The 21,349-nt window shown below is 38.5% G+C and overlaps 1 protein-coding gene across 2 annotated transcripts in view; it reads right to left on the bottom strand.

Moving 5' to 3' along the window:
* Positions 1–21,349, bottom strand: part of CDK7 (cyclin dependent kinase 7) — a 32,102-nt gene that overhangs the window by 5,791 nt on the left and 4,962 nt on the right. Inside the window, exons 3-9 of one of the 2 annotated variants that reach the window (XM_043979185.1) lie at positions 16,996–17,029; positions 13,531–13,598; positions 12,790–12,858; positions 12,244–12,354; positions 9,537–9,655; positions 5,118–5,217; positions 2,566–2,652 (exon numbers count right to left, since the gene is read on the bottom strand). In XM_043979185.1, the coding sequence (XP_043835120.1) occupies positions 2,566–2,652; positions 5,118–5,217; positions 9,537–9,655; positions 12,244–12,354; positions 12,790–12,858; positions 13,531–13,598; positions 16,996–17,029 (588 nt within the window). The remainder of the gene's footprint in view (positions 1–2,565; positions 2,653–5,117; positions 5,218–9,536; positions 9,656–12,243; positions 12,355–12,789; positions 12,859–13,530; positions 13,599–16,995; positions 17,030–21,349) is intronic. The other variant, XM_043979186.1, reaches the window with a different exon arrangement.

Genomic DNA, 21,349 nt, shown 5'->3' with positions numbered 1-21,349 from the left:
AAGGCATTTAAAAAAACCAATCTGACACACATAATACTTCCCAGAAAGCTACAGTCACTGAATCTACCAAGTACATGCCCCAAGAAGTCTGTTACCAAAACAAAGGGATATGCCCTTCCCTTTGATGGCACAGTCAGTATCAACATTGATCTCTGAGTCTGACCAGAGCTTCTGCAGCTGCCTCTCCACTGACATATTGTGTGATCTGGCTGTGCCTTCTCTGTCCTGAAACATTTCACACAAGTTTTCTCCATGTTTCTCTAATTCTTCATAGTCCTTATGCAATGATATTCCATTACATTCAGATTCCAGAATGTTAAACCACTTCCTAATCCCGAGGCAAATAATTTGCTTCCAGTTTTTAAAGGCTATGCACTCTAAGTAATTATTAAAGACACAGAGAGGCAGCCTGGTCCAGTGTGTAGGGACATGTCCCTGAAATTAAGACAATCTATATTCAAATCCTGTCTTTGACACACACTGTCTTTGTTAACCTGGACAAGTCACTTAATCTCTCAGTGTCCCAGGAAAATTTCTAAGATTCTAACTTGTAAAGTAGTTGCTGATGGATATTGGTGGAGACAGCTGCCTGAATATGGAATCCTCTGATTAATGTGGAAATATGTTTAACATGATAGTAATGCATAACCTGTATCAAATTGCTTACTGGCCTTGGGAGGGGAGAGGGAAGGGAGGGTGGGAGAAAAATATGGAACTCAAAAAAATATCTTTACATGTAATTGAGAAAAATTAAAATTAAAAACAAAAACAAAACAAAAATAGATAAATGAATGAATAAGTAAGCAAATAAATAAATGTGTGAGTGAGAAAATAAATGAATAAATAAATGGATGGATGGATGGATAGATAAATAAATGAATGTGGAATCCTCTATACCAATAAAATCACAGGTCTGGACCAAAAATAAAGGAAACGGAGGTATACAAGAAAGGAATGGGAAAAGAACAAGGAACCAAAAATGTTTAAGAACCCACCTGTTTGTAGCAATATGTTATTTAAGTCAAAGAGATATGGTTTCTGTACTCCAAACCTTATATTTTACCACAAAAAGCAATGATGGTCAGATTTATTAAATATAGATGAGGGAACACTGATTATAGACAGAATTTAAATTTAAACCAAAAAAAATGGAAGGGATTAATTCTGTTTAGGTAGGGAGAAAAGGGGAGGCTATATGCCTAGGCAAGGTGAGGTTTGGCAGAAGCCCTTACCTTACCCCCAATGTCAGGTAAAGCTTTAGGGAAGAAGTGTAATGTATTAAATTCCAAAAGATTTAATAGTACTTAACCACCTCCAGCACACAGCATATATGTTTGCTGAATTTATTATTCAATTATTGTATTATTATAACTCTCTAATAAATTTAAGGGGAAGAACATACTTACATCATCAAGATGTTGATGACGGCTTAGAGCAAAAGCATCCTCTCAACCCAATTTATGCTTTCAGTGCGTTTCCTTCAATAGTAAGGATCAAAGTGGGGACAAGGAAAGAAAATGGATTTATCCCTAAGACACAGACCCCTCCCTCTACTGTGCATTTCCTGAGTATTTAGCCACTGAATATTCCTTGCAAAGAGAGTCAATGGAAGAGAGGGGCAACTTACAGTCTTTCTTTCTTTCTTTTTTTTAGGTGAGGCAATTGAGGTTAAGTGACTTGCCCAGGGTCACACAGCTAGTAAGGGTCAAGTATCTGAAGCTGGATTTGAACTCAGGTCCTACTGAATCCAAGGCCAGTGCTTTATCCACTATGCCACCTAGCTGCCCCAACTTACAGTCTTAAAGAACTTCTCTGCCAACTTATAGTATTAAAGAACTGCCCAGTACAATGAGAGAGGTAGAGTGATTTGCCCAGGATCGCAAGGCAGTATAGGGAGGAAATAGGGCTTGAATGAATCCAAGTCTTCTGTGTCCAAGCCTGGCTCTCTACCCACCACCCCACATAGCTTCTCAAGAGAATGAAGTACGCCACTAAAAGGCACTCTGAAGGTCCTAACATTCAGCAAATCACTGAGACAAGAAGAAAAATACAAAAACAGATCCAAAACAGCAGCAGAAAATCTAAAGAAAAGAGATTTCTAGGAGGCCTATATGTTCTGGGAATGCAATAATTTTAACCTGTTGATGATGGTTTAAAAAGAGCCAAAATTAAAAGAATCAAAGTCCACTTGAACCACAGTAGAGGAACTATTTCCAAAACATGATATTTACTTTAACTCTTTTGGGGCTTCATATGAAAAATCCACAGGTAATTCCAGCTGGGCATTTTTTTTGCTTTTTTCAGATTCTGATTGATGATTTTATTACACTTGACTAGGACAGCTAAATGGCGCCATTAAAAAAATCCATATAAAATTTGCAGTAGCCTTGGCATTCCCAGAACTACAAGGAATATGGTCAATTAAAATGCTTTTAACAGTACCGTACTTAGTTGCCCTAGTGAAAAAACTAGATACCTGCAGTGGAGTTCATCTGACATCAACATTTAAGCACATGACAACATTAACAAAGATAGCAAAGTCAAAGAGAATGTGGGAAGGCTTACAGGCCACTGCTCTTCTGTGGGTGTTCCTAAAGTTTCAAATATTCTTGTTAGTTGATCAAGGTCAGAATCTCCTGGCAAAAAAGGAACCTGTAAGAAATGAAAAAGACAAGAGTAACTTCCTATAAAAAGAATTACTAACATACTCCTACTCCCACCCCAAAGGTACCCAACTTCAGTAAATTCTCAAAATGTTTGAAACTTTTCCCTAAAAATTATTACCCTAGGCCCAAATTTTAACTGGATCAGCATTATCAATGAGTTATTCCAGTCTAACCAAGTATAGTCTAGTGGGCAAGTCCTGGATTCACAATCAAATGTCCTGTGCTCAAAATCCAGCTCATTCCACTTATTAGCAGTCACTGACTAGCAAGTGACAATACCCTGCAGGTCTCAGTTTCTTCCTCTATAAAATAAGGAAAAGGAGGAAAAGGAGATCAGATGATCACCTTGCTCTAAATGTTATTACACAAGGGGCAGCTAGGTGGCGCAGTGGATAGAGCACTGGCCCTGGATTCAGGAGGACCTGAGTTTAAATCCTGCCTCAGACACTTGACACTTAATAGCCACGTGACCCTGGGTAAGTCACTTAACCCCAATTGCCTCACCAAAATAAATAAATAAATAATTTAAAATGTTATTACACAGATGAATCTCAGTACTTTCTTGAGACCATTTCAGATGTAAAGTTCATCAATACCTCAAATTTTTGTATCAGATGATCAGACTAGACTCTAATGTACATCAAAGCAGTCAGTTACATTATGGAATGTTGTTTACAATGAAATTAAAGTGCGATCTTTCTTTTTAATGTAACAGTTTCTAGAGTGCAAAAAGATAAGGGTGACCCTAAATGTGAAGCTGAAAAAAAATAAGCAAATGTTGTGATGTGATTATTACTGAAAAGAGGAAAAACCTAAGGAGACAACCTAAGCAACTACTATAAAATATCACTAATTAAGAAGAAGGGTGGGAGAAGCCAATACTAATTATATATTATATGTGCATACACACACACATACAGATGATATAGAAACATCATGGCATAGTATTACTATAGAAAGAATTTTAAACTTGGATTCCCAACTCTAATACTAACTCTAAGACCAAGTTATAAACAGGTTAAAAATGAAATCCTTGATGTATCACAAATATGATTAAGAATGATATAGTGAAATGCAGAAATATGTTTAATGTTATCATATATATATACATATATATGTATATATATATATATATGTATAGATGTGGGTATGTGTGTATGCATGGATAGATAGATAGATAGATAGATATAAAATACCTATATCAGATTTCCTGCTGTCTAGGTGAGGGGGGAGGGAGAAAAATCTGAAATTGAAAAGCTTTTATAAACAAAAGTTGAGAACTATCTTTACATGTCATGGGAAAAAAATACTTTATTACAAACAAACAAACAACAACAACAAAAAAGAATGATATAGTGAGCTGCTCTTTTTGTGGTGGCAAGGAATTGGAAATTGAGGGGTTGCCCATCAATTGGGGAACGGCTGAACAAGTTGTGGTATATGAATGTAATGGAATACTGTTGTGCTGTAAGAAATGATGAACAGGCAGATTTCAGAGAAACCTGGAAGGACTTGCATGAACTGATGCTGAGTGAGATGAGCAGAACCAGGAGAACATTGTACACAGTATCATCAACATTATCTGCTGTTCAACTGTGATAGACTTGACTCTCCTCAGCAATACAATGGTACAAGAAAGTTCCAAAGGACTCGTGATGGAAAATGCTCTCCAAATCCAGAAAAAAAAAGAACTGTGGAATATGGATGCAGATTGAACCATACTATTTCTTTTGTCTTTGGTGTTGTTGTTTTTCTTTTTTGAGGTTTTTCCTTTTTGCTCTGATTCTTCTCTCACAGCATGACTAATGCAGAAATATGTTTAATGTGATTGTACATATATATATAAAACCTATATCAGATTACTTGCTGTCTTGGGGAGGGAGAAAAATTTGAAACTAGAAATCTTATAAAAACAAATGTTGAAAACTATCTCTACATGTAACTGAAAAATAATAAAATACTTTTATAATTAAAAAAAGAAATATAAGTATGTATTAAAAAAAAGAATTATATAGTGAGCAAGTGCTGTAAGGATTTAGGGCAGGATATGAATAATCATGAGTGTAGACTTGATAAGCCAGAAAGGATTCTGTGGAAGGGATGGGATTTGAGCTAGGCCTCAAAGGATGAATACCGTGTGTGTGTGTGTGTGTGTGTGTGTGTGTGTGTGTGTGTGTGTGTGTGAAAAATACACATTGAGTAAATCCTTATTCAGATATACAACATATATTCTATTCTTCATAGTGGCCAAATATAATAAAAACTAAATAAATGGTCTTAGGTGTTAAACTCTGATTACATGACTAAAAAGCATTTCCTAGCTTATCAGTCCTTTAAGTTAGACACTTTTTTAAGGAGAAATTTCTACATTTCTGGTCACAATAAAAAAATGTTCATCAACTTACTATCAAGGAAAGGTATACGAAGTTGGTGTGTAAATTTAAGGCTTACCCTCAGAAGCAACTCTGCTAATATACAGCCAACAGCCCACATGTCGACCCCCACACCATACATTCTAGCTCCAAAGAGGAGCTCAGGGGCTCGGTACCATCTGAAAAAAAAAATTAAATATTGCCTTCTTACAATAAAAGTACTAGAAAATTCAACAGAGAAAAATGTACAGCTGATTTCCCTGGTTCCATCATAACAGCACCAGTCACGTTTGCTTTACAGAAAAGATGGACTTCTGAAAAGTAGGTCATGAGGGAAATTTCTGTAAAATATGCACAATTTTGTCACTTATGTCTACTGTAAGATCAGCAATAGATTCCCCAGGGTTATGAAAAGCTACAATGTGGGAAGAAGAAAGAGCAAGGGATAGTTCTGTGGCATGCTGGGTATTTTTGTCCCATAGGAAAGGCATGAAAACTGAAGTATTTCCCCAACTCTAGAGCCTTACTCTCAAAAACCACCCTTCCTGAAACCCAAGTAATGCTTCCTTTACTCCATGCTTAGAGTCCACCATAATCTTAACAGTGTTTTAAGGTTTACAAAGTGCTTTGTAAATATTATGTTATTTGATATAACAACATTGAGAGGTAGGTGCTATCATTATCTTCATTTTATAGATGAGGAAATTGAGACAAAGGGCAAGTGACTTACCCAAGGTCATATAGCTAGTGTCTGAGTTCAAATTTGAACCCAGGTCTTGCTGATGCCATGCTGAATTCTAGATCAGTGACAGGGCTAGACTAAGGCACTTTACTTTGTCTTAACCCAACTTACTCCCATATGAATTATCCAAGGTTAGGCAACTAATCAGTGTCAGGTTTAAGACTAGAACCCAGGGGGCAGCTAGGTGGTGCAGTGGATAAAGCGCCGATCCTGGATTCAGGAGTACCTGAGTTCAAATCCGGCCTCAGACACTTGACACTTACTAGCTGTATGACCCTGGGCAAGTCACTTAACCCTCATTGTCCTGCAAAAAAAAAAAAAAAAGAGAGAGACTAGAACCCAGGATTTATGACATCTATGTAAGCTCTTTCCACCATACCATTTTGCTTCTCTCATTCTTTTTTTGGGGGGGAGGGAAGGGAAAGCGAGGGGTATGAAAACATCTAGGAGCCACCCTGATCATCTCTAATGAACTGATTTTCTCTTTATTTTCGACTGTACAAGTTAGAAATTTTATATATTGATTACACTTAAGGAAGATATGCTCCTAAGCTGCAAGAATATATAGACAAAGAAGTTAATAAGAAATTCAGCAATCAATGTTATCAGGAGGGTGTATAATCCTCCTTTCTTTGACAAGAGGTTGTCTAATAGGCCATCTTCACAATATTCCCAGCTCTTTGAGAAATGGTATCATACCTTCAAATCCTCCTTTTTTACCTGTACTTTTTTAACGTGTGAGGCTTACCCAGGTACTGGGAACATCTCAGTTAGTCTTCTCAGACAAATTTAGATGAAAAAGACTTGAGAATGCACATGAACACTAAATTAGAATCTTGCCAACAGATATGAGACACTTTGAAAATGAATAATCAGCATTAAGTAGATCAAGAATCATTTACCAACAATTAGGCATTTATCCAAAAGAAGACAAGGACAAAAAAGAGACACTTTTATTTACACAGAAATATTTATAGCTGCATTTTTTTATAGCAGTAAAAAAAACTGGAAACAAAGTAGATGGCTATTGATTGGGGAATGGCTAAATAAAGTGTGGTGTGTCAATGTAATGGGATTTTACTGTGCTAAAAAAATCATGACTATAATGAAAACAGAGAAAGATAGGAAGACATTTGAACTTATACTTAGTGAAATAAATAGTATCAGAAAAACAATATACACAATAACTACAGCTTTGTAAATGAAGAGAACAACAAAACCAATGGGAAATTCTAAAGACCAGCCTAGGCCCAAAGAAGAGGAAGGAGAAGGCCTGTCACAGCCTCTCAGAGGCTATGCATGTGGTATAGTAAGCTAGCCTTTATAGAAGGCCTACTCCATGCCAGGCACTGCACTAAGCACTTTACAATGATTTTATTTCGTCCTCACAACCACCCTGGGAGGTAGGTGCTATTATTATCCCCATTTTAAAGATGAGGCAACTGAGGCAAACAGGGTTAGCTGATTTGCCCAGGGTCACATAGCTAATAAGCATAAGAGGCCAAATTTGAACTCCGGTATGCCTGACTGCAGGCCCCGCACTCTATCCACTGTGCCATATAGTTGATAATGTTGATGTAATGTTACAGTTTTTTGATAAGTTAGCTAGTTTTGCTGACATTTTATTTCCTTCTTTTTTATTTTTTGTTATAAGGGATGGTTCTCTGGTAAGGATGCCCTGGAAAATGTAGGTGATATAAAAATGGTATCAATGAAAAATTCAAAATAAAATAGAAATACAAAAAGATGTTTTGCCCATCTATTTTGTCATTTTTGGTTTTGACATGTTAAAAAGGAGAAACAGAAAACATTAGAAGATTTATTCCCTCAGTTTATGTTTTTTCTCCCACAACTGTCATTGAAAACTTCAATTTCCATTGCCTACAAGTCTAGGTATATTCAAGACTGCCTTTAAGTTGGGCAGCTAGGTGGCACAGTGGATAGAGTGCTGGGTCTGGAATTGGAAAGACTCATCTTCCTGAATTCAAATCTGGCCTCAGATACTTACTAGCTGTGTCACCCTGGGCAAGTCACTTCACCCTGTTGGTCTCAGTTCCTCATCTGCAAAATGAGCTGGAGAAGGGAATGAAAAACCATTCCAGTATCTCTGCCAAGAAAATCCCAAACGGGGTCATGAAGAGTTGGACATGACTGAAAATGACAGAACAACAAAAAAAACCTTTAAGTTCTCCTTATGTGGTTGTACTGAATACATCACTAGCACTGGTAAGACCATCAATGGAGCAGGGCAATTAAAATCTCAAAAAAACAGTTTGTTATATGGGAGACTGACTAGATCTGCAGAGGAGTATAAAGACTTAAGGCAGCAAAATTAAGGAAGAGAACTCTGAAAGTTACATAAAATATTTTAGACAGGAAGAAAAATTGCCATTACAAGCTAAATCCATCTTCAGCATTCTAAATAACAAGGTTCATTTACATGATTTAAAATAGGGTCCTGAACTCTGCAAGACAGATACACAGCCATGATAATCAGGCATTTTAAAGAGAGTCCTGAAGCACCAGCCCAATCCTCTACATCAAAGGTGTCAAACATACCACCTGAAAGTCACATATAGGCCCATAACACTCCTGAGTGCAGTATGAACCAGATTAAAATGTAACTAGGAAAAAGTTAACAAAATGAATAAAAATACAATAAAAGATGGCTAGTATTACATTTTAAAACTAAGTCAAGTGGCAGCTAGGTGGCGCAGTGGATAGAGCACTGGCCCTGGATTAAGGAGAACCTGAGTTCAAATTTAACCACAGACACTTAACACTTACTAGCTGTGTGACCCTGGGCAAGTCACTTAACCCTCATTGCCCCGCCATAAAAACAGAAACAAAAAACCAACTAAGTCAATATGTGGCCTGTCCCAATTAGTTAAAACTTGGAGTCTGCCATCCTGCCCTACAAGGCAGTCTTTAAGCCCAGGTTGTATCAATAGGCTTTGGACAGAAATTCTGAAGGTGACTAATTCACTGTAAGAAGGATCACTTGTGTTTTCAAACAGTACTCAAGAGCAATGCCTCTGACATCTCCCCAAGGATTTGGGAGAAGATGAGCAGCTGCCTTCATGTAGCAGTTATACCAAATAGCAAAAGCCAGGTTAGCCCACACTCTAGCCCAGTCATGGGCTTCCTCCTCCTCTGTCCCCAGAGAGCACTGGTGTGTGCAGATCAATTCTCTCGATTCTTTTGTATATATATATATTTTTTGTCTCACACAATGTGGGTCAGTCAGAGAAGCAGGGTGTACCATACATTCATTATCTAAAACCAAGTTGCCAGTAGCCACACAGAACTCTTCTAACCTTCTTATAGCGTGTGCAGGCATTATCCCTTACAGCTCTGTGACTCTAACATCCCTCCTCAAAGACCATGTCACAAGTCAGGGGACAATCCCCCTGACCACAGTCTGGGACTGAGCCTGAAATTTACTATTACTATATATTGTGTAGTTAACACCCATTCCTGATAATGCGGGCTTCCTTTTATCTCCTAGCAGCAGCTCTAGGTATCATTATCACTTTTTTCCTTATCTCTTCTCTGGTGTACCCTATTCCCAGATAACCAGAAGAAAATGATCACTCTTTAAAATTCTGCCAAGTCTATTAGCAAAGGGGAAGTAAGGAACAGAAAAAATCATCTTCATACCTTTCCTTAAATCACCAGGAACATAATCAGCCTCTGTAACTTCCACAATGAGCCAGGAACCAATTTTTGACCCCATGGTCACTTATTCGAACTTACCTAGTTACAACTTGATGTGTATATGCTCTATTGGGACTCCCAAATGACTTAGCTAGGCCAAAATCAGCCAGTTTTAAAACTCCATTTTCATCTAACAGCAAGTTATTTGGTTTCAGATCCTATAAAGAAAAGGAGAGAAAATTAAACTTTATAACAATAAATCTAGCTGGCTTAACTTTATTTTTAAAAGAGCCAAAAGATCATAATGATATATTTCCATATTAAGTAAATATATTTGCCACTGAAGTAAGGTTTGTATGGACTGTACAAATTTCAATCTTGAAATACTTTGGAAAAGAAGCATGCCAACACTTTGGTACTTGTACTAAAAGTACCAGGTAGCTCAATACTATTAAAATGATGGGGGGGTGGGGCAGCTAGGTGGCACAGTGGATAGAGCACTGGCCCTGGATTCAGGAGGACCTAAATTCAAATCTGGCCTCAGACACTTAACACTTACTAGCAGTGTGACCCTGGGCAAGTCACTTAACCCCAATTGCCTCACAACCCCCCCCAAACCCCCAAAAAAACCGATGGGGGGGCAACTAGGTGGCAAAGTTGATAAAGCACCAGCCGTGGATTCAGGAGGACCTGAGTTCAAATGTGGCCCCAGATACTTGACACTTACTAGCTGTGTGACCCTGGGCAAGTCACTTAACCCTCACTGCCCTGCAAAAAAAAAAAAAAAACCCAAAAAAACCCCAACAATGAAAAAAACCCCACCACGATGGCAAGAAATAGGTTTAAGATGTGCAATATAACAAAGTACTGCTCTCAAGTACTTGAGAAACACTTTTACACACCATTAGCTTCTTTTTTTTAACTTTTTTTTTTTTAAGTGAGGCAATTGGGGTTAAGTGACTTGCCCAGGGTCACACAGCCAGTAAGTGTTAAGTGTCCGAGGCCGGATTTGAACTCAGGTACTCCTGACTCCAGGGCCGGTGCTCTATCCACTGCGCCACCTAGCTGCCCCACACCATTAGCTTCTAATTAAAAATCTTGCTTTTCCATAACCAGTAAGATTTGTCTATAATGTTCTTTAACTGAAACCTGGAACGTCATGGCATTCCTTATTATCCCATGTTGTTTGTTGTTGTCGTCGTTCAGTTCCGTTTGAGTTGTGTCCAACTCTTCATGAACCCTTATGGGGTTTTCTTGGCATATTAGAGAACCTGACATTAGACTTAGTGCTGAGCACATGGGGGAAAAAAACCCCAAGCCTTTCTTGTCTAATTAAGCATTCTCAACTTCAGTTTTCCCACATCTGTAAAATGGGGATGATATTTGTACTACTTACCTCCTAGGGTGGTTATGAGTATCAAACAAGACCTTATTTTAGTATATGGTGGGAGATGCTGGTCTATACCTAGTTTCTGCCATACTATTTTCCAGTTTTCGCAGCAGCTTTTGTCAGATGATGAATTTTTGTTCCAAAAGCTTGCATCTTTGGGTTTATTATGTACTAGATTACTTTAGTCATTTACTGCAGTGTAATTTATACCTATGCTATTCCACTGACCCACCCCTCTATTTCTCAGCCAGTACCAGATTGTTTTGCCAATTATGGCTCTGTAATACACTCTGAGATCTGGTGCTGTAGGCTAAGCTTTTCATCTCTCCCAGCACTCAACACAGTGCTCCTATCTTCCAGTCTCATCTCTACAGACTTTGTACACCAAGCCATGGAGAAACCTCTTCACCCTGGATGTTCCTTCCATCCCAGGAGGACCTTTCCCATCTCAAGTGCCCTCTACTCCTGAGCCTCTCTCCATAATTGGCTGGTTCCTCCCAGAAGCTCGTTTAAGGAGGCAGGCCAGGCCAGCCCTGTCCCCAGGAGGCCCTCCATAGGACTTTCCCTGCCATGCCACCTCTTTGAAGGGTAGTTTCACCTCTACTCCTCCCTGCAAACTTCTCAGCTCCCTTTTCTTGGTTGTCTTCCCCATTAGAATACAAGCTCCTGAGGCAGCTAGGTGGTGCAGTGGATAGAGTACCAGCCCTAGATTGTGGAGGACCCGAGTTCAAATCCAGCCTTAGACACTTAACAATTACTAGCTGTGTGACCCTAGGCAAGTCACTTAACCCAATTGCCTCACCAAAAAAAAAAAAAAAGAAAAGAAAAGAATACAAGCTCCTTTAGGGCAGGAGCTGTCTTTTTTTAGTTTCTATTTGTATTTTCAGTTCTTAGCATGGTGCCCACACATAGCAAACAATAAATGGAGTGGTGGGTGGAAAGCTGGCCTCAAAACCAGGAAAGCCTGGGTTCAAGTCCTGTCTTTGACACATAATATAAACTGTGTGACTCAGGGAAAAGAACCGGCTCTCTGGCTCCAGACAATTTGCCAAGACTCTATGTTGCAGAGAAGGTGCTCACTTTTACATTGGTAATGGGAGTGCCCTATACTAATGCAATCATAAGCCCAGTCCCTATCCCCTACCCTGGTTAAGAAGGTTTAGGTTATACTTTCAGGAGTTCAGAGGCCTTTGCATGGCCTCTCTTGGAAATTTAAATGTGAATCAGCACAAAACATGGAGTAATGAGGATGACTAGGAGTGTCTAGGCCTCGAATGGTCCTCTAATACAGCAATACAGGGATAGCACTCAAAGGACAAAGTTGGTCCCTACTTGTTGGTCCCCTAAATTTGCCATGCATGGCAAGACCACCACATCTAGAAGCAATCATACTGGCCATACTGGCTAATATCTTACCCGATGTAGAATCCAGTGTTGATGCAAATATTCTAATCCTTGAAGAGTCATCAGCATGTAAGCTTTGATATGTGAAGGTGTCAGCACAAGACTATTATCCTTTATTATTACCTATGAAACAATTTCAGAGTATGTACTTAAACTTTAATAACAGAAATTATCTTTCTTCAAATAAAACTATACAAATGTCATAAAGTTTCTGTGCTATTTCTTACAGGGATGATCTGAGGGAGAAAAAAACTTTGTGCTTTTAGTAAAAGGTCACATTTTACCACACTTTTTTAAAAAAGAAAATTAAGCCCTATCAATAGGACAGAATGAAAATTTTCTATATAGTTTTTGTAGCTTGTATAAAGATGACTTAACGATAAAGCAGGTTAAGAGGTAAAATATGGAGAACTTGGTTGTGTTACAGATTTAGAATATGCTTAAAATTGGCATTTCTCTGATTCTAGGTACGTTCATAAGTACAAAGGGAACATTTATACCTCCTTTTGACATCAGATAAGTAAGTTTCCTCCAAAAAAAGTCTTAAGCTACTCTTACCTCTAGATCAGTTTCCATAAAGTCAAAGACAAGACTAATATTGGACTTGTGCCCAAAAGCATCAAGGAGCTGTTTGAAAAAGACAACAAATGTTATTTTACTCCTATGGTCTTATCAATGTACTATACACAAATGTTGCAACTTATTATTTGAAATTAAACACTGAACACAGGTTATAATCCAGTTCATACTTCTTCTATTAATCACTAAGTACTCAAAACTCTCTACTTAAGTTCATTTTATTGAATTATCTATTTATGTAGTTTCAAATTTTAGAATTTAATTAGCTATTCTAGAGACAAAGCTATTAAACTCTAGTTTTTATGCTTTCTATTTTCCCCCACACATAGCAGTTATGAATTTAATTGACTTCTTCCTAGATTCCCATTATAAAAAATACTTTGGTACAAAGTAGAAAATTGCTATGAAAGCAGTTACTGGCATCAAAATGGATATTGCCCACCTTCCTCCTCTTCTCCCTCTCCCCTCAAAAGCAAAAAAAGCCATCAAAACCCGAATTTAATCACCTGCCCAGGGCCAGAAAACATTATTTCATTAACCATGAAGTAATAGAAACAAAGGCTGTAGCAAGGTGAACAATATTTTATGGGATAGTAAACTTTTAATGTTTTTTTTAACAAGGTAGCAACTTGTCATTCAAAAGAATCTACTAATCCTCCCAACATTCATTCAGAGAAGATCAGATACCCAAATTCCAAGTTTCAGTGAAGTTGTACTCACACCAATAATATTTGGATGGCTTAGTTCCTGTAGTAATTTTATTTCCCTCAAAGCTGTTCTGTTTATACCTGCAAAAGAGTAAAGTGAGAACTGACATTATTGAGATACCATACTTTTCTTTAAATGTGGAAAAACAGCATCTTTAAGTCCAATGAGTACAATGTGAACCTTTAAATTTTGACCAAAAGCTGTGTTCATTTTTTCTTTTCTACTCCTAAATAAAATTAGTTAAGTTAGCTTAAGAAGCATGGAAATACTTGAGTTAAGAAAGAATTGCACAGTTTTTACATGTAATTGGGGAAAAAAGAAAATACTAAATAAATATTTTTTAAAAATTAGCAATAACTCAATTGCAGCATGAAGCAATCAAAACCTCTGCTGAAAACTGGGAGCCATAAGAAGAAGAGATTCAGCCGCTTTAGTACAAAAAGCAGAAATCCAAGATTAAGAGGAACAATCACAGCAGCTATTGGGATAGGGGTCCTCTTTATGGAAGCCTGCTTTATTAGGGGCCAGTCATGCCATATTTACATTAGAAAGGTGGCTCAAACTGCTGGTGGAGCTGTGAACTGATCCAACCATTCTAGAGAGCAATTTGGAACCATGCCCAAAAGGCTATAAAACTGCATGCCCTTTGACCCAGCAATACCACTATATCCCAAAGATATCATAAAAAAGGGAAAAGGAGCCACATGTACAAAAATATTTATAGCTGCTCTTTCTGTGGTAACTAAGAATTGGAAATTGAGGGGATGCCCATCAATCGGGGAATGACTTAAACTAGTTGTGGTATATGAATGTAATGGAATACTGTTGTGCTGTAAGAAATGATAAGCAAGATGGATTTCAGAAAAACTTAGAAAGACTTACATGATTTGGTGCTGACTGAAATGAGCAGAACCAAGAGAACATTGTACATGGTATCAACAAGATTGTGTGATGATCAACTATGATAGACTTATCTCTTCTCAGAAATGCAGTGATCCAATACAATGCCAAAACATTTATGGTGGTGCTCTCCACATTCAGAAAAAGAACTCTGGGGGCAGCAAGGTGGTGCAGTGGATAGAGCACCGGCCCTGGATTCAGGAGTACCTGAGTTCAAATCTGGCCTCAGACATTTGACATTTACTAGCTGTGTGACCCTGGGCAAATCACTTAACCCCCATTGTCCTGCAAAAAACAAAACAAAAACACACAGAAAAAAAGAACTATGGAGCCTGAATGCAGATTGAAGCATACTATTTTCTTTTTCTTTTTTTGGGTGAGGCAATTGGGGTTAAGTGACTTGCCTAGGGTCACACAGCTAGTAATTGTTAAGTGTCTGAGGCTGGATTTGAACTCAGGTCCTCCTGAATCCAGGGCCAGTGCTTTATCCTCTGCGCCACCTAGCTGCCCCAAAGCATACTATTAAAAAAAAAAATCAGAAAAGGGGCTTAAGAACTTTTTCCCACCCATACTGTCATCTTCCCTATAATCCATGTTGTGGGCAGCCACTGAAGCACAACAATCCATTTGAATTTCCAAAGAAAAAGGGAATTGAAGAAAATAACAAAATAGAGCTCTTAAAATGTAAAAGAGAAATAGAAGCAACATTAGCTGCTTCATTTATCAGGATGGCTCCAGAGAGATTTAAAAAAAAAAATTCTGGCTATCTATACTTAGGTAAAAATGTCCCTTTTCTCTACCCATTCAACCCTTTGCTCAAATCTGAGACAAGCTTCACAGTTTCCTTTGCTCTCCACTCTAATACCTTCCTGTTGCTCCCCCCCATCACCACTATGATCTTCCCACTATGATCACTACTATGAAGATCTTCCCGATAGACCTGAGTGATGGAATCAAATCTGAAAAAGTCTGAAAGTACTAATTTCGCAGTTATTTCTAGAAATATTTCCCTTTCCCCTCCCTTGTAACCACAACAAAAAAAAAAAAATAAAAAATAAAAAAGTTAGTGACTGCATCTGATAATGCATACAATATTCTGTCTTTGTAGTTTTTTGCCTCTTCGAGATGAGGAAAGTTAAATAAATATTTATTTAAGATGCTTCATTTGTATGGAATAGGATTTTAGATTATATGCTCCTTTTGGACACACATTCTGGTATACCAGTGTAAATTTTTTATAGTGCCCAGTAGGGCACTTATCTTAAGTCTGGAATAACTGTATTATGTCTTCAATCAATCCAAAGCACTGTGTAAGCACTAGGGTCAAAAAGAAGAAAACAGTTCTTTGCCTTCAAGGAGAGTATGTTCTGCTCATGACATCTCTGGAAATATTAAGTTTAAAGAAAGAAAAAAAAAGAAAACTAAAAAAAGAGAAAGAAATTAAGAAAAGACCAAGTTTCCAGTAACCTGCTATACCAGGGAGTTAACATCTAACACATGAATTTCTGGTAGAGACCCTGCAAACAGAGAGCCCACAGAAGCCTGCTGTGTCATATGAGGAGTGGGTGTACTCTGGCAATGGCTTCAAGTGGTCAGAGTTCACTCCTAGAATGTCATGACAAGTGGAATCACAATACAGGAAGAAAGCAACTGCAAGGCTCTAAGAGTCACTTCAAAGGTCCCTCTGGGGGTGATCTGTTTCTGGCATCCAACCCCTCACTCCAAGGGTGTATTAAATTTTGGGAGGTTTTTTTGTGGGGCAATGAGGGTTAAGTGACTTGCCCAGGGTCACACAGCTAGTAAGTATCAAGGGTCTGAGGCTGCATTTGAACTCAGATCCTCCTAAATCCAGGGCCAGTGCTTTATCCACTGTGCCACCTAGTTGCCCCTTAAGTTTTAAAGCAGTCATTAATGCTGACCATGCCCTTTCCTCTAATCCTTGGCTAAATTAATTCTGCTCACCCCTCAAACTGCTCCTATGCTGCTCTGTTTAAAGTCAGCCTGGTGAGAATATACTGACTCTTTCTGTCCAAACCAAAGCTTCATTAAACTCCAAATAGAATGATTATTGTTTCTTTGTTCTTTGACTAAAAGAAAAAACAGGGGCGGCTAGGTGGCACAGTGGATAAAGCACCGGCCTGGGATTCAGGAGTACCTGAGTTCAAATCCGGCCTCAGACACTTGACACTTACTAGCTGTGTGACCCTGGGCAAATCACTTAACCACCATTGCCCTGCAAAACAAAAACAAAAACAAAAAAAAATCACACCATACTGGCAAGCAGGCAAAGGCAGCTCAAGGGCAACATGCTCAGTGGAAACATGCTCTTGAAAGGGCAAGTAAATAAAAGTGGTTCTGATTCCAAGGTGACACTTTTGGAAAGCTCAAAGGTCCCATGTAGTGAGGAGTTTCATGGGCTTTTTCCTCTGCCACACTCAGTATGCAAGGACTCATTCAATGATGTCTGTACTTCACTGACCACCTCAAGCCTTCCCTTTATGCAAGAACAGAGGCTTTTCCCATCATGTCAAAGGGTTTGATTTATTTATTCAGTAAACATTTATATATGTTAATTACCATCTTTGGCTTCTGATCTATGTCCAAGTTTGATCTGGAAAAAAAAATACACGCAAATTTAGTACTATAATTAGGAGGTTTAAACACTCCTAAAACCTCACCACCCCACAAACATGTACCACTTCTAGATTCATGAGAGCTAGACTCCACCTCAGAGTCCTAGAGAAGGAAGAAATTTTAAAAATCAACCTAGTCCCATTCCCTCCTTTAAGATATGCACATTCAGATAAATTATAACCCAGAGTACTTACAGAAATGATCACAAAACCACCATTCATAATCTAAGAAGTCAAGGGGAACAGGCAAAGGGCCAGAAGACTGAAGACAGGTAAGCACTGCCCCACTTTCAAAAAGGGGAAAAAAACCCGTGGATTCTGCAGAGTTCAAGTCAGAGAAGCCAGAGGTCTATATTCAGAACAAGTTCTTTTTAAAAAAAAATTTTTTTTTTGGTGAGGCAATGAGGGTTAAGTGACTTGCCCAGGGTCACACAGCTAATAAGTGCCAAATGTCTGAGGTCGGATTTGAACTCAGATCCTCCTGAATCCAGGGCCAGTGCTTTATCCACTACGCCACTTAGCTGCCCCCTCAGAACAAGTTCTTAAATAACTAACGGCACTTAGAAAAGTCATCAGCACCTCTATGGAGAGGGAAACAGAATCCAAGACTAAACAAAGGATAAAGAGGATCAAAGAAGATAAAATGGAAAATTTTGACTATAAAAAAATCAAAAAGCTTTTGCACAAACAAATCCAATGGAGTTAAGATTCGAAGAGAAAGAGTTAAGTGAAGAAAAATCTTTATAGCAAGTTTCTCTGATAAAAATCTCATTTCCAAAATGTGTTTAGAACCAATTCAAGTATATAAAAACAAAAGTAATTCCCCAAAAGATAAATGGTCAAAAGATAGGACCAGATAGTTTTCAAAGCAAGAAATCTAAGCTATCAAAAGCCCTATGAAAACAAATCTCCAAATCACTAATAATTAGGGAAGTTCAAATTAAGCCAACTCTCATGTTCCATCTCATACCTATTAGTTTGGAAAAGACAGTAAAAAATAAAAAACTGCTGCAGCATCTGAGAAAAAAAAAAAGGGATGGCTAATGCATTGTTGGTGAATCTGTAAACTGGTCCAGCCACTTTGGCAAGTAATTTAGAACTAAGCCCTCAAGTTACTAAACTATGCATAGTTTTTGACCCAGAGAGATCACTTACTAGGCCAAAGGGATCAATGAGATAAGGAAACAGGCCTCCTGTACAAAAATATTTATAGCAGCTCTTTTTATGGAGGCAAAGAACTGGAAACTAAGGCAGTGTCCATCAACTGGGAAATGGCTAAACAAACTATGGCATATGAATGTTATGGAACACTGTTGTGCTACAAGAAAAGATAAAAAGATGCTTTTAGAGAAGCCTGGGAAGATTAGCATATACTGATCTAGAGCAAAGTAAGGAGAGCCCAGAGAGAATTTGTACTATTACAACACTGTAAGAACAACTTTGAGAGACATAAGCATTCTGACCAATGGAATGATCCATCATTGTGCTGCCCACATTCTGACAGAGAAGTGATGGACTAAATACATAGAATAAGATATGATTTTGGAAACGGCCAATTCGGGAATTTATTGTGACTGTGTGCATATCTGTTAAGAGTGTTTTGGTTAGGGGCAGCTAGGTGGCGCAGTGGATAAAACACTGACCCTGGATTCAAGAGTATCTGAGTTCAAATCTGGCCTCAGACACTTGACACTTACTAGCTGTGTGACCCTGGGCAAGTCACTTAACCCCCATTGCCCTGCCCCCCCCCCCCAAATTTAAAGAGTGTTTTGGTTTTTCTTTTCAAAGGAGGTGGACAGGAAAAACAAATGTTAAACTGGTAAATCAGGGAATGTCATGGATAGTGTATGCTTTGATTTCATCAAGTTTCATATAGCATAGTTTCTCATATTTTTGTGTACTTTAATGAACATATGTGGGATGAGTGACTAAAAAGCGGCAAAAGGGTTCTGAATGACCATCCTCAAATAGTGATTATTAACATATGAATGGCAAGGTTGACAAAGGACTCTGGTGACATACTATATGACTTTTTACTTGGTCCTTTCATTCAAACAATTAATGAAGCACCTATGTGCAGGGCACTGTGACAGATAAAGAAATAAAGACACTTGTCTGCCTTTAAGGTTGTTACAATCTAATAGTTTATGTAAATAAATAATTAAACTACAAACTATGAAGTAGAATCAGTGTGATGTCATGTGCCATTAAGTCTAACAAAGTGTTAAAAGGGCTCACAGGGAGGCTTGAGAGTGGAGATAAAATTTAAAAAACCAAACCATCATGAAAGAAAGGACTAGAAGGACAGACATGGAGGAAGGCATAGATTTAAAGCCGAAAGGGACCTTAAGAAATCATTTAGTCCGGGGGGTTCTTAACCTGCTGTATGAGGGACCCCCTCTCAGAATAATTTGTGAAGTGCAAGGATCCCTTGTTAGAATAATGTGGTTTTTTTGGTGGGGCAATGGGGGTTAAGTGACTTGCCCAAGGTCACACAGCTAGTAAGTATCAAGTGTCTGAGGCCCGATTTGAACTTAGGTACTCCTGAATCCAGGGCCTGTGCTTTATACACTGCGCCACCTAGCTGCCCCCAGAATAATGTATTTATATGCACAAAACACACAGAAAAGTTATCAAAATTAAAACAAACAAGTTCACAGACTAAGTTAAAACACCTAATCTAGTCCAATCCCTCATTTTACAGACAAAGAAACTGAGACCCAGACAGACTTGCTCAAGTTCCCACAGCTATTAAATGACTAAGCATAAATTTGAACCCAGATCTTTTATCTCAACATTCTTTTGACTATAGCAATTTGCCTCCACCTCTGCTTTATGAAGGGTAAAACTGAAGGTCACTCAGAAAAGTTACATGATTTTTCTCTAACGTAGCTGATATAAAAGACTGGATTTGAACCCAGGTCCCCTGACTCCATATGCACTGCTTTTTTCACTACACCAAGCTGCAAACTTAAATGAAATCTGTAATGAATTTTATCATTACTAAGCATCAGAGGTTAGAAAGCAGAGCTTGTGTTTGGACAACAGCCAGAAGTCTATTTTAGCTGATACATCAATAAGAGCAGAACCATAACTGAAACAATAATGTGAACTTGCAAAGGGCATACTTATTGAATTTGCAGGTGATACAATGGTGAGATGAAGAATTATTATGATAAATAATGAAACCAAGCATCCCAAAAAGCCTGCTAGTTTGGAGCAATAGGTTGAAATTAACAAGGCGAACTTTAGGGGACAGGGCTGGGTTCTAGTTTGCATTTGTAATTTACTAGAGAACACTTATCAACAACTCATCAACTGAGAGTCTTCTATGGGAGCCTGAGGGTTTTCGTGACATGTCAAAGGCAGGACTTCAAGCCTGATTTTGCTGACTCCAAGGCTGGCCCTCTATCATATCAAGCAGCCTCGAAAAAGGAAATTTAGCAGAAACAAAGACCCTCATTTAGGGTTAAAACAAATAAATTGCAAAAATAAAGGCTGGGGGCAGCTAAGTGGCGCAGTGGATAGAGCACTGGCCCTGGGGTCAGGAGGACCTGAGTTCAAATCCAGCCTCAGACACTTGACACTTACTGCCTGTGTGACCCTGGGCAAGTCACTTAACCCCAATTGCCTAACCCCCCCCCCCAACAGGCTGGAAGAGACACCTGCCTTAAGAGTTCACCCGAAAAAAACCTAAAGTATATATGAGGGAGAGGCTAGGTAGCACAGTGGATAAAGCACCGGCCCTGGGTTCAGGAGTACCTGAGTTCAATCCAGCCTCAGACACTTGACACTTACCAGCTGTGTGACCCTGGGCAAGTCACTTAACCCCCATTGCCCCACCAAAAAAAAAAAAAAAGTATATATGAGATGGGAGAAGGGAATGAAAAGGGGAGGGGAAAAAAACCTCTAAGATTTAAATGGACAAATTCGATATAAACCAACAGGTTACTAAAAAGATGAATGCAATCTTAGGCTGAATTTTTAGAAGCATTGTTCAGCTCTGAGCTAAAATTAGTTGTTCTGGGACCCAGGGCAACCACTATAAACTGTAACTGGGACAAAAGGAATAGGATGTACCTTCAGTTGGCTTGGGGGAGGGTAGGGCAATATCTCCATGGGGATAAAAGAGAGAAGCCTGGAGCTTATCTTGCCTTCCCCTATTTCTCTTTCCATTTGGTAGCTTCTTGTTTAACAAGTATTCTTCCTAAAGAGTTGTTAAATTCAGTTGTTTCTATGCTGCTGAAGTACACCTGGTATATATACTTTTACCTCATATACTTCAAATTTTATCTTGT

Source organism: Dromiciops gliroides, chromosome 1 (assembly GCF_019393635.1).
Source record: "Dromiciops gliroides isolate mDroGli1 chromosome 1, mDroGli1.pri, whole genome shotgun sequence".
Lineage (NCBI taxonomy): Eukaryota > Metazoa > Chordata > Mammalia > Microbiotheria > Microbiotheriidae > Dromiciops > Dromiciops gliroides.
This window is presented reverse-complemented; position numbering and strand designations above follow the sequence as displayed.